Source organism: Lissotriton helveticus, chromosome 1_1 (genome assembly GCF_964261635.1).
Source record: "Lissotriton helveticus chromosome 1_1, aLisHel1.1, whole genome shotgun sequence".
In the NCBI taxonomy this organism is placed as follows: domain Eukaryota; kingdom Metazoa; phylum Chordata; class Amphibia; order Caudata; family Salamandridae; genus Lissotriton; species Lissotriton helveticus.
In genome coordinates, this window is record NC_136057.1 from 1,571,820,888 (window position 1) to 1,571,834,735 (window position 13,848).

Below are 13,848 nucleotides of genomic sequence, written 5' to 3' on the forward strand. Positions count from 1 at the left end.
TATCACTTATTAATTGTAATAAGGTAACCCAATGTTATCCTATGTGAGAGGTGGGCCTTGCAGGGGTGAAAAATGAATTTAAAAGTTTGTCACTACCAGGACATGTAAAAAGCTAAAAACACATGTCCCACTTTTTAAATACACTGCACCCTGTCCTATTGGCTTTTTAGGGCCTAACTGAGGAGGGGTGATGTTAAAAGGGAAGGCTTAGGCCTGGTGTAAAGAGGGATCCGTACACCAAAGAGGTGAGTTTAAGAAGATTTTATTTTGAATAAAGAGAGCCCACGTCCTGCATGCATCCAGTAAAGCTGAGTCTCCAACTGCCACAGACAATTGTTAAAACCCAACTCTACTGGGTGATCAGGAACATACAATCCCACACAAACCAAAACAGACTCAAGATGCAGCTCAAGGACACAACACAAAAAATTGATAAGCATAATTTAAACACTTAAGGTGCACCTGGCAAAAGGTTTATTTTGCCAGGTTAAAATGACAGCTAAAAAGGTACCATTTTACCAGGGATTCACAAGTAAATTAAATGTGGCAAAATTGGTGTAAGCCAATTTTACCATGTTTAAAGAGAAAGAACACACACTTTAGCGCAGGTTAAAAAAGTCAACAAAAACAGGTTCAGAAAACAGGAGAGCGAAAGTGAAAAAGATTGGAGATGGCTCTGAAGAAAGGGCCAAGTCCAACACAAACCATATCTCTATTAGTAGAGGACATCTTCTCTTCTAATTATTGAGTGGCTTGACATTCAGGTGATTTTAACACAATGGTCTCCTTCCGAACGTTACAATGCCTTTGTAGTGCTTGGTATATGTCCTGACTATTTAGATTGTTGCAAGTAATTAAAGCCAGCCAAAGTTCAACCATGTTATCCTGTTCCTTAGTTTTCTCAATGACTGTATTAGCATCTGGCTGTGAGTCTTCCCTTCATTTTATTCACTGCCTGTTCAAAGGGTATTACTTTGCTACAGATCCTCCTTGAACTAAGATATATCACACAAAAAATAGAAAGGGTGTAAAGTCAGACAGAAAGACATTTTGTTGTATAGCAGTGAATCATCTTGCATTTATATATCAGTTAAGACCCCTGACGAGGAGTTGAAGCTCTTGACCTGATTAAACCATTGCAATAGTGCCAAAGCTGCTCTTTTTACAGCATGTCTTTTGTATGGCCGGAGATATTATACATAGGCAGACCCCCCAGGACTTTGTGGCTTTGGGTGGCAAATTTTGCAGCAAAAAAAGCTACATTTGCGGCCAAAAAACAAAAAATGTGCAGTATTTTTGCAGTGGGCAAAAAATGTGCCCACCACAAAAATACTGAAGGCGTGTGCTCTGTCACTGCTGGAGACTGTGCTGTGTCACAGTCTGTAACGTTGCAGAGTCTCCAGCAGCACAGCGCCTGGAATCGGAAGTTGTCTGAAGTCAAAGAGAGTAGATTACAATGTGAAACCTGCTCTTTTTGTAATCAGAAATCCTATGAGTGCAGGGCAGCAGGGGGGGAGGCAGCGGGAGGTGCCCGGGCAGGTGGTGGCAGAAAAGGTTGAGGGTATGTAAAAACAAGCATTTGCAATGCAATAGGTTTCGCATTTACGTGAGTCTAAGCTATTGGCATTGTAAATGACAATGCCTTTTATTTATGTTTTAAAAACAAAAACAAAAATAAAAGGCATTGTCATTTGCAATGTCAATAGCTCAAACTTGCGTAAATGCGTGACCTATTGCATTGCAAATGCTTGTTTAGGTAAAAGTGCCTGCCTTTCACAACAACACAACCAAGTCTCACGTGACGTGCCTGGCTCTAGCCCCGGCTGTGCCCCTCATGCAGAAGAAAACTGTAAATTAATTAAATAACCAAGCACAATCGCTAAAGTGAGCGGACCGCGCTGCGAATTAATTAAATAAACAAGCGTAGCCGCAAAAGTGAAAGCGGCCTGTGCTGCAAATTAATTAAATAAACAAGAGTAGCCGCAAAAGTGAAAGCGGACCGTGCTACAAATAAAAAAAAAAATAAACAAAGTAGTGCTCTTAGCCTTGATAAAGCAGACCATGTAGCATGACCAGTAAAAGGTCCAGTCCTTATGGGCGGTAACAAATGGAGACAAGGCGATACCGAGGAGGGACAAAAAAGCCTATTTACCAATCTGAAGCCAGCATTTAAGAAGGACACTGGTACAAAGCCAATGACAAATATGGGCGGAGAGTGAACAAGGCTTCCACAGCATACCCTACTACAGCATGCCTCGCAGAGTGAGCAATGCATGCGCGCTGCTGCTAGGCTCGACCTAACAAACTAGGAGACTTGGGGGGGTTAACAGGAGACAATAGGAAGCAGAGGAAGATAAGTGCAGTGGATGGTGGGGGGACAGGAGAGCCTTTCAATGACCTGCAGCACACAAACCTGTGAGGTGGCCTGCAGGCTAATTATTCAGGAGGGGGTGAGGTGCATTTGAAAGGCAAGCTAAGAGAAATGTAACACCTCTGCTGCTTGCCTGTTGCTCACCCTCCCTTCACTGGCTCAGTGGAAGCAGAGAGCCAGTAAATCAGGGGTTTTGGAACTGGGACTCAAAAGCTTTATGCTGATAGCAGTGATTTGTTTTAAGCAGTGGGGGAAGATTAGCGGCAGTAAGCCACTCTGTAATGGACCATCCCTAGCTCTTTTGTCATTTATATCCTAGCTGGGGAAAATGTTAACACAATTTAACTGCAATGTTTAAATATGGGTCTTGTTTAAATAAGTCGTGTTTAAATAAGTCGAGACTTTTTTAAACATTGCTTGTTAAATAGAATAATTAAGAAAAATCTGAGGGGGGCCGATGCATTTTATTTCTTTACTGGGCGGGGGGCAGCATTCAAAAAGTAAATACCACTGCAGTAAATAGAGGGTGAACAGAAGTTTATTTTTGCACATATTTTGTGCACTTTTGTAAAAATCGCTGCATTCATACAAAAGTGCTGATTTCCCGATTTGTTTTGCAAATCGCAAAATCCTGGAGGGTCTGCCATAGGTTAAACACTGAAGATGGAGGTGTACCTTTTATTGAGGGGATCGAATATATTGTGTCTTTTAATGTGCATACGTTTTGAGGGAATGTAATTCAGTGCCCTATGTGTTGATCTGCTGTTATACTCTAATGCATCAACATCTTCAGCTTGTGTAATTTTGTACTTTAGGCAATGATCCACGTATATTGTAAAGCGCTCTAGCGCCTTTGGGTAATGTTCGCGCTATATAGAAATGGATGGATGGATGAATGAATAAATACATAAATAAATCGTGTGAAAGATTTTTGGTCTGGGTCTCCCCACGACAACACAGAGACAAGCGGCTGACCAAACCAGTTTTTCCTCTGCCTTACTGGAAGCGTGGCCTCTTTATGTGATAATTACGCTGGCAACCACGGCATAAATAAATAAGAAGAAAATCCCAGGAAGGCTCCTGCAACGAGCTAAATGGGAAAGAAAGCATCATAAGCATCAGGTGCTCTGGCAGCTGAGCGGAGTAGAGCTGAACTCTGAGAGAGGAAGCCGAGCGCCACTCTGAGGCATACCCGGGAAGTGCGACCGAGGCTCAGATCTCCCCAACTGTAAGATTCATTGGGCAGCTGCCAAACAGTGCACTCTGAGCCCGCGTTATTGTTTTTTCCACTGGAACTCTGTGATATACTCGAGCGCTTGGTAATGTATCAGTGGACACACAAATACATTGACAATCGGCAGAACACAATTTCTTGCACTTCCATCAGATTACTTTAATACGTACCGCAATGATGAAATAATTTACCACCGATGGTAACATATATATATGTGCCTGGCGCAGGCGCGCAACACCCATTGGGCTCACCGGGCTTCAGCCCCCGCCCCCCCCCCCACCCCCCCCCCCCCCCATCACGTCGTGTGCGTCAGCACGGGCTGACACAGTTTCGCGGCTGGCGACGCCTAATTGCAGCCGGATCCGAGTACTTCACAGGTCTTTAAAAGACCGTTTACTTATAAGTGATGCTTTTGTTATGTATTCACCCCTTCTTACAGCCACTCTGGTTACGGCTGGAAGAATTAGCCCCCCCAAAACTTTTTCAGCCCCCCCCCAAATTTGGCTCTAGTTGCCCGCCTGGCCTGGCGTAGCAAGTGAAACGTTCCGCAGCAGGATCAATGCCCTGTAGAAGAAAGAGCACTTACATCATGTCTTGAGTGTTATGCAACAGAACAGGCATTGTCCACGTTACGCGCTGTACGCATTCGTGTTTTTTTGTTTTTTTTTTATTATTATAGCGCGAACTCGATCTCAAGGTATTGGAGCGCTTTACCTGAGTACCAGTTACATGACACAGTCATATTTTTTCAAGGCAGGGTGAGAATAAATGATTTGCCCAGAATCACAGGGTGTTGAACCAACGGATCTCGACCTCGGTTCCCCAGTTCCGAAGTCAGCAGCTGTGGTGCTTCTCATTTTCTCGTGCCTCGGCAGCACTTTTCACACGATCGGCCCTGATTCTGCAAACCTGAGCTGAGATCGCACAGGAGCGCCAGAACAACAGCTCCTGTCACCTGGACACAGCAATCTTGTCGTGCTCTCTGCAACTCTTCCAGCAGCCTGGGGCGGCAGGGGGTGTGTTTACGCACTCGATCCTGCACAGTAGGAGTTGAGAGTCCACAATAAAACGAATGGGCAAGGGCGTGGGGCGCATTCTTCAGGGCAGTACAGCCCTGAAGAAAGCAAAACATGTGCAACCTGAGGCAAACATGGCATTCTTTAAATGACTGTAAATGTTAGTTCATCAGCAATTTAAATAAAGATTTTTACTTGGATATAAATCCCTGCCCTTGCTGCCAATTTTACGATTACCCTAAAACAAAAAAACACTTTAAAGGCAACACAATGTTTTTGGGTTTGATGCATTTAAGCCACTTGTTTTGTATGGAAAACTATGTTTAACCCATATGCGACTGGCAGCTCCATGGAATGCTTTAGGTTTTCAGACAGTTCTAGATTTTGCTTTTGCATGCTGGGACTCGTAGTTCTACTTTCTCATTATATGTAAGAGTTTCTAAAAATTCCAGCATGCAAAACTTTGGTTGCAAAATTCAGAGACATTTTTTAACACACCGTTATTATTATTCGGGCCTTAACCATAGGGCAGATACTTCCGATTGTTTTCCTTTGTACTTGGATGTCTTGCATACAAAGTTTGGAAAGGTTGAAAACCTGATTCCGCCCCTTGTACTGCCCCTAGTCCCGCCCCACACTCCACCCCCATTCCACCGCTCCTTTTGGTAAGTACCTGCAATTATTTTTTGCCATTTAAAGCACTGGCAGAAACACCCATGGCATTGTGGGTAAGGGTCTCCCCTGACCACCTCACGAGGTACTGCCCAGCAAAGTCTTCCGCAGACCCTCTTCGAAAGTGTTTCTTAAGGTCTTTGTTATTAAATAGACCCATAATAATACTAAGTGATTGTCTTCGAAATAGTATTTAACGGAAGGAACAAACAACAATTCTGTGTACACGGCAGGTATAAACATCTTCAAGTTGCAGAAAGGCTTTTTACCGAGAGCAACGGTTTTGTGCCGATTCATGGTTCCTGTTCCACTGTGTTAGGGTTAGACTACACTGCTTGTGAGCTTATGCAAGGAGGGTTGTGGTACACGGTACGCTGAGCATGAGTGGAGGTATGCAAAGGAGGCTGGGGTACACACTGCGGGTGAAGGGGTATGCAAGGAGGGTTGTGGTACATGTATCCAGGGGTTGTTCTAGGATTTGGGCCCCAGGTGAAGGGGAATGTGCAAGGACCCTCTAATTTACATAAGTGACACCTTCAGGGCTCAGGAAGCTGCTTTGTGCAGACTCCTCCTGGGCCACCGCTCCCCACTCTGCCACCTACAAGCACCTCTTTCAGAGCGCGCATAGCGGGCTGAAGGTGTGAGAATAGCTTGCGGGCTGAGAGTTTAAACCTGTGGGGCCGCTGAAGTGCTGACAATGGGTGTACCGCAGTGTCTCTGAATGGGCATTCGACCAGGAGGCCTAATTGCAGGACGGACCTGCACAATGTGCCTCTTTGCAACTGGCACAAGATGAAGTGTGCCCCTCCCCTAGGCCTTCCCATACCATCCCTGATAGGCCCAGGGAGGGGAGCCCCTCTGAAAGCCCAATTGCAAACAGACACCTTTCTTCAATGGGATCGGCTGGGGCACAAGAGGGTCGGTGGTGAGTTGCACCTATGGGGGGGCCCCCATGCTGATAGGCTGAGTGCGAGCCCCTGGGCAGCTGCCCACACTGCCCATGCCTAGCGCCGCCATGCACGTATTTTGTGCCTGAGTGGGCCGGGGGTATGAGAGGAGGGTGGTTGAGGTACTCTCCATGTGTGAGGTATGCAAGGATGGTTGGGGTACACTGCGTGTGTGGAGGATTATAAAGACGGTTGGGGTATATTGTGTGATGGGGTATGAGAGGAGGTTTGCGTACACTGTGCATAAATGGGGTTATTTGAGAAATGTTGGGGCACACTCCCTGTGTTGGGTATGAAAGGAGGGTTGAGGTACACTTCGTGTGAGGGGTAGGCAAGTATGATTGGGGTACACTTTGTGTGTGAGGGGTATGAGAGGAGGGTTGGGATATACACTGCGTGTGTGGGGGTATGAGCAGAGGGTTGGGGTACACTCCATGCCTGATGTATGCAGGGTGCGTTGGGGTGCGCTGCATGTGTGGGAGTGTGCAAGGATGGTTGGGTATCAAGTGTGGGGGGTATGCGAGGAGGGTAGGGGTACGCTCCCGGTCTAGGGTATGCTAGGTGGGTTGGGATACCCTGCGTGTGTGGGGGTATGAGAGGAGGTTTGGGGTGCACTCTGTGTGAGGGGGATGCAGGAGGGTTGGAGTACACTGCATGTGTAGAAGTGTGCAAGGATGGTTGGGTATCAAGTGTGGGGGGTATGCGAGGAGGGTAGGGGTACGCTCTGTTTCTGGGGTATGCTAGGTGGGTTGGGATACACTGTGTGTGGGGGTATGCAAGAAGGTTTGGGCTTCGCTAGATGTGGGGTGTATGCGACGATGTTTTTTGGGGTACACTGTGCATGTTAGGGTAGTAGTGGAAACGAGGACAGTTGAGGTAAAGCTGCAGGCTGGAGGTAAGGGTAGTGAGACCACATGCAGTGGGTTGAGGTTCTGTATGCTGGAGGGGAGCGATGGTGGGAGCAGAGGGTGGGGAAGAGCGGGTTCAATCACGCATGAATACACGTCACGCAAGGAGGCCATGATCTTCCTGAACCTTGGACATTCTCCAAGAGGGACTAGAAGACAAGTTGTAAGACTACCCTGCATTGGGCTCTAAAAAGACTCTAAAAGCTCTGAGATGCCGTTTGCACAGGATGTCTGTTTCTAAAATCCTTCCATGCTGTTGCTTTACTCTGCACAGCGGCATCTGTTTTATTTAAGTTCGCGAGGTGCGGTTTCTTTACACTGTGCACCGAGTGTCTGTATTTATTTATTTTTAATGCCCGCCATGACGCTCTGACGTTGAACGTCCACAATGCCCAGGCAGCGTCTCTTCTCTGTGTTTGGTGTCCCAGTACACAAAGACCCTGAGTTACAGTTTGGTTACACTGGTTGCTGGGTAGTTTTTTTTTTTAAAGACGTGAAATGCCATCTCTCTGCGACGTTGTTAGTATCCTGGTTCTCATGGACCCTGACCTGTATTTTGTTAGCAGTACTCTGTGTCCTCGGTGTCTGTTTTGAAGCTCCTGAGATGGGGTGTTTTATGGCAGTGTGCTTGGAGTCTGTATTTACAGTCCCGGATATGCCGTTACTTTAGACTTAATGTATTGTTAAATGTGCCTAAGGGCATAAACAGCGCCGCACTGCCTTTCGGCGGGTTTTGTGCTGTGAAATGGCCCATGAGGAGCATTGAAGCCTTATTAGCGCTACAGTCCAGGATGGGCATTGAGTACAGGCTTAGGAGACGAATTGCTGGTGTATGTGCACAGCGTTCCTCAGTGTGTGCACTGCGGTGTGCGGCTTCAGTGCAGTGCAGGCTGGGAAGCAGCACTGTGAAGTGCACAGGTTGTGCAGTTGCATGGCCTTTGCGCGGAGCGGAATTGCAGTTGCGGCGTACCTCAGCACAGACGTGTGGCTGGCACAGTGCGCTCTTCAGTGCGAATATATTCCCTTCGTTCAGTCAAAACACAACGAGGATGCATATAAATTCGTCTTATCTTTAAAAAACGACACCTATTTGCAGAGCACCCCAGCAGAAGCAAATGTTGAGATTTCTTAATGTAAGAATTAGGACGGAGTACGGGGTGTGTTCGGGGTTGTCGTTCTCTGCGGCACATACTGGTAGACCCAGGCCTGGGACTGCAGGAGCTGGTGGTGGGGTCAGTACCGGCCTGTCACAGCAGGCATGAGCTGCGGGGTGCCCCCCGGCCTGGCTGTCACAGCAGCAGAAGGGACAGATCGGGGGCAGGAGCTGCAGAGGGTCCGTGGGATGAGGCTGACTGGCCTCTTCCGCCCAGTGCCTGTTTTCAGCACAGTGGAAAGCCATGGCTGGAGCTGCAGGCAGGTCTGCAGCGCCGCAGTTTGCAGCACATGAAGACAGCAAGGGAGAAACTTCCATTTGTGCAGCAGGTGCAGTGGCACCGGACAGCCTTGATTATTGCTAGTTTTCTAATTTAACCAGCTGCCAGGCCCTTTCCTTCCTTGTACCAGGGATCACAACACACAGTGTCTACGCTACTAGTGGGAAAGCGGGGAAGGCGTTGCAGGGAGATCTGCAGGGCGCAGCACATGTGCAGACCAGTGTGCCACAGTTCCCGGAGCCCGGGCTGACGGGAGCCTCTAGACCCCGCAGCAGGTGAGCGGGCTGTGCCGAGAGCGGTGGGCGGGGCTCCCCTTGAGGGTTTGTGCCAGTCCTCCAACAGGCAGCGTGGGCGGGAGCCTGGCCCTGACTCTCAGCTGTAGGCCCCGCCCCCGCACGGGTGGATATAAGGCGGCGGCGCCAGTCTCTCCATCAGAGCTCACACAGCCTTGTATCTCTCGCTTCACTCATTGGATAACTTGGATACAGTATGCAAAGCGCCATGTTCCTCGCCCTGCAGCACAACCGCGGCAGCCCTCTGGAGAACACCCCCAACACCGGCCTGCAGCAGAAGGGGGACGAGAAGCGCGGCCGCATGAGGAAGACCATGTAAGTGCTCCCTGCACGCACCATCACTTTGGCGCTGACCCGGCTTCGTAGCTCTGCTTGTTGGGAGTGGTGGTCAGTTTGTCTGCAGCCTGTCTTGTTCGTCCTGTCCACAGTCACCTGCGTTGCCAAAATGTACAGATTTTCCTGATGTCCGTTGTTGCGAGGCAGTTCCATGGATAAGGACTTTCTACCCTATGTAGCGCCTATTTTACTAGTAGCGTGCCTTCGTAGCGCTGTCAGTTGTCATGCAAACCATGTCCTTTCGAGTTTTCAGTCGCGCTCAAGAGGCTGACAGTTTGTTCTAGTCCTGCACACTGGTGCAGGGCGAGGCTGTTCGTTGGATTAGCATATATAAGGGTCATAGGTGGTGGCTGGTTTGAAAGGGAACTTGCATCCCTTGTTTGCGGGTGTTTGGTGATAATGGGGTCAGCCGATATTTTTTGTTGATATAAGGGGGACGTTAATATGCCTTTTTCTGGTGGTTAGCGGTAGTCTGGTCCTGGTGGTGTTTTCTGGTTCGCAGAACTGCAGTTGAGAGTTGTTTTTAAGCCCCGTCTGTGCAGTGTTTATGTAAGTCATGTGTTCTGCGCGCTTTACTTCGCGTAGCCATTTGTTCCGACTCCAATCCTCCATGTAGCATCCTTGCTGGCTATGCTTGTTGACTGTATAACTAGATATTTTTGTGTAATTAAAACGATAATGTAATCTATTAGTCGTTGACTGCGAAAAGCAGACTTTGTATGATATGCAAAGTCCCCCTAAAGGACATTGTAACAGAAAGGTTTTTTTTTTTTTTTTTTTTTCTTTTTTTTTTCTCGCCAGTGCAATTAAATTGGTGTGAAATCCCCATTATTTATCTCAGCGGGTTAATGCCTCTGCTGCAGAAATATGCGAGTGCAGATCGATTTGAAGCCCCAGTGGGCTGACTAAGACGTTGGTTCGTCTGCACTTAGGAAGATTTCCTTTTTTCCTCTAAAGGGGGCGAGTATTTTTTTTTGCGACCGATACCCACTTCTGAGTACATTGCCTTCCTTCCCAAAATCCCATCAGTGCCCGATTTCATTGAATGAGCCGAACAAAGGGGTTAACATACACGTCTGTCAATGCGCGATGATACTTAGTGCAGGAAAGAGATTATCCGCTTTAGTTGAGACACCTTCACCGCACCTTGGTGTAAAGGTCACTTCCGGGGTTGTGATGGTTCTTCTTTCGAGCTTGTGCCCCGTACTTGGCTCTGGAATCGACTAGAAAAGCCCGGGGTGTCGGAAAGAGCGAGTGAGTGGGTGTGTGAAAATTGGATGAGCGAGTGAGTGGGTGTGTGAAAATTGGATGCACGCTGCTTCTAGCGCTATGCCCACGCCGTGTGATCTTGTGCATGCTCAGCGCCCACTGTGACCCCTGTCATTTGTGCATGCTTACTGTACTACGTTGTCACTTGTTTCACTTTTGCCAAGAGGAGCATGTTTTCAAAGTGCCTTTTTACTCTTCCTTTTTAGTTTGAAAGATTGGAAAGCCCGCCTGAACTACTTCCTGCAACATTCCCCCGCTTCCAACGACCCCCCGAAAACCGTCCAGGGCAAGAAGGGCAAAAAGTACGCCTATTGCAGGTAAGAGTGTGTAAATATTGCATCTCGGGGTGCTGCTGGCAATATCAAGGCTCCTTGTCCTTCCGATTCCTCGTGCCATCAGAATCTCGCGATGCGCTTCCTCTGACATTCTGATTAATGTATTTAGCTACGCTGTCTAATAAATTAACCCTGCCTTTTCTTGCCTCCCACAGACCTTCTCCCGAAGAAGCCCAAAAGTGGTCAGAAGCGTTCGATGAGCTGCTGGCGAGCACATGTAAGTCCAATGTTTGCGCCGAGTCTAACCTCGTCCCTTATTGTGGGAGTACTTTGAGGCTTGGTTACTTAGCGATACCCACGAGTGTAGCATAGTTTTGTATACTGAACCAGTTTTAACAGATTACCTCTACGTAAAGGCCGGTTAATCCAATCGCCCGTCACACTGGGTATTCGCCATGGGCTAACATGGTTCCTTTTTATCTGACCCAGTGGGGGTGGGTGGGTAGGGGGTAACCGGGGAAAAAATACGTTAAATGTTCCGGAAGTGGTTGGCTCTCTGCCTTGTGGCGATGCTGCTTCAGAATTTTAGAATCCCAAGTGAAGTCAGGCAACTTTAGTAGGCAGTAAAACCTAGTCCTTATAAATATTATAGGATTAATACTTTCATTGATAGGATTAATGCATTTATTGATAGTTTTCGATAGCCCAGAAACGCATTGAAAACTAAGAAACTAGGGGGCATATTATCAAGACAGGCGAAACAATTATCCCCGTTTTAGCGGCAGAAAACTGCCGCTAAAACGGCGATAATGGGCTTGATGATATGCTCTAACATGGGCTTCATTTGAAATTCCTTAGAGCATATTATCCAGTCCATTATCGCCGTTGTAGCGGCAATTTTCTGCCGCTAAAACTGCGATAATTGTATCGCCTGTCTTGATAATATGCCCCTAGCTCCACGCTAAGGCGACGTGTTATCTTGCACACGCTAATTAAGCCTTGAGTTTGCCAATACTAAGCCACTCGGGGTTTTAGGCAGTGCACTGGGTGACTGGGGCGAGTAGTGCCTTTTTTAGGGGTTTATCTCAACTGCGGCTCATTTCCAGCTGACTTACACCCATGCCCCTTCTTTTCCAACAGATGGCGTCACGGCTTTCAGGGCCTTCCTTAAGTCAGAGTTCAGCGAGGAGAACATCGAGTTCTGGCTGGCCTGCGACGAATTTAAGAAAACCAGGTCCCCTCACAAGCTGACTTCGAAAGCCAGGAAGATTTATGACGAGTTCGTGGAGAAGGAGGCTCCCAAGGAGGTGAGAGGCGCGGCTCGCTCAAAGCTGCCGGGGCTGTTTTAAACCAGACCTGGCAGATCCTCAGCAGTGCTCTGTGTGTGGATGACGTGTTCATGCGCATAAATTAAGCGTCCCTTCAAACGATGCCATCTTTCTAGTGAGCGCTGCTTTCTATTTATAACTAAATGCAAAGTAGCTCAAACCTCTACCCCCGGCGCAGCTGAATTCCCTTCCTTTCGTTCATTCACTATCGGGCATTTAATTTGTGTTGCCCTCTCCCCTGAGAACCCCCCCCCCCCCTCTTCCAACCTTCTGTTATCTCCAAATGCTGGTGCCGGGGGACCCAGAGAAAGCACCTTCAAATTATGTACAGCCCACGTTGTAGGGGAGGGGGGTCATGACGTATGACAAATCGGGGGGGGGGGTCCAATACATGTGTGTTCTGTAGATTGGCAACCGACAGAAGCAGGTCATGTCGCCCCTCCCATCATTTTCTTGACTACATCATGGAGATGGCCGAAGGTGGTTGTTCCCAATGTCCACCTCCTTTTTCAAGGCCCTGTGCTTCTGTTGTAAATGGATTGGTCCGTTTTTTCAGCAAGCCTGGTGCTGAGGCTGCTGTATAGTAAGGAAAAAAACCTTAGCAGCGTTCCTGGAATGTGTGTAATGATACACGATGAATGTTTAGTATTTGCCATATCTAAACTCTGTATTAAAAGTTATTTCCTCCTTTCCGTTTCAGATAAATATCGACTTTCAGACTAGGGAGATGATCACCAAAACCCTCGCAGAGCCCACACGCTCATGCTTCGAAGCTGCCGAGAAGCGCGTCTACAGCCTGATGGAGAACAACTCGTATCCTCGCTTCCTGCAGTCTGAGTTCTATCAGGAGCTATGCAAGAGGCCGCAGATCACCCAGGAGGCCCAGGGCACATGAGCGCTCTGCGTCCACTGATTAGCGCCAAGATTCCAGAAGGAGTCGTTGTCTGCTGGAGCTCGGAGGCCACCACGAATGGTGTCCACTGAAGGTGCCCATGGACTGCTGGACCGTCAGCAGCCCTGGGCTGGACTTGCCTGTCGGACAGAAGACAGGCTTGGACTTTGAGGTGTAGATGTTGGTGGTGATGGTGGCTGGAAGTAGCCGGAGATGTCCGTCCATACCTGGTTTCACACAGGTCTGCCTGTGGAGTTGGGGACATTCTGGTACCCTTGTGTAAATCTCCTTGGAAGGCATGAAGTGAGTCGGCCGCAGGCCTCTGATCCTTAGAGCTGCCCAGCCGCACACTGCTGGCCCACGTGGGCTTCTTTCAGTCAGTCGGTGCAGAGTAATATGTATTCTGTTGCAATGTCAATGTGTAGGTATTCATTCTTCATCCTGGTGGGTGGTACTAGCTGGTACAATTCCTCTATAGTGCAACGCGTGTCACTCGCCGTCATTTTGTGCTGGACATTGATTTGCGAACTTGTCTATTTTGTTTCATAAATGCTGAATCCCTGTCCTGGGGGCAGATGGCTCTACATTAATGTTATTACTGGTTGATGACTTGTGAATAAAATAAATAAATATATTTTTCTATGACAATTGTGTTGTGTGCTTTCATAGTTGCTTTACTAATTTCACCCTTTGAAGGAATAGGCAGACTGCTAGCTAGAGCCCTGTGAGATGGCGCTTACCCTTACTGGTGTTGCACTGTGTCCAGGATAACACTGAGCTTGGGTCCACCTAAACATTTATCTTCAGCGCGGTGGTCTTTGTAGCAGCTTGAGAGGTAAGAGGTAGAAAAGGATCACCATTGAATATCAATACA

At 47.9% G+C, this 13,848-nt stretch overlaps 1 protein-coding gene across 1 annotated transcript; it reads left to right on the forward strand.

Moving 5' to 3' along the window:
- Nucleotides 1-9,018: 9,018 nt before the first annotated feature.
- RGS2 (regulator of G protein signaling 2) lies at nt 9,019-13,622 on the forward strand. The gene is made up of 5 exons (XM_078687135.1): nt 9,019-9,189; nt 10,686-10,796; nt 10,970-11,031; nt 11,895-12,061; nt 12,783-13,622. Exons 1-5 carry the CDS (start codon nt 9,071-9,073, stop codon nt 12,975-12,977), a joined length of 654 nt encoding a protein of 217 aa, XP_078543261.1. The 5' UTR covers nt 9,019-9,070; the 3' UTR covers nt 12,978-13,622.
- Nucleotides 13,623-13,848: the final 226 nt, after the last annotated feature.

Bases quoted from the DNA above. Each gene is read 5' to 3' on its own strand.
- RGS2 (XM_078687135.1), top strand. From the start codon at position 9,071: ATGCAAAGCGCCATGTTCCTCGCCCTGCAGCACAACCGCGGCAGCCCT. The intron at 10,797-10,969 runs GTAAGAGTGTGT...TGCCTCCCACAG, and splicing joins AAAAAGTACGCCTATTGCAG to ACCTTCTCCCGAAGAAGCCC. The intron at 12,062-12,782 runs GTGAGAGGCGCG...TTTCCGTTTCAG, and splicing joins AGAAGGAGGCTCCCAAGGAG to ATAAATATCGACTTTCAGAC.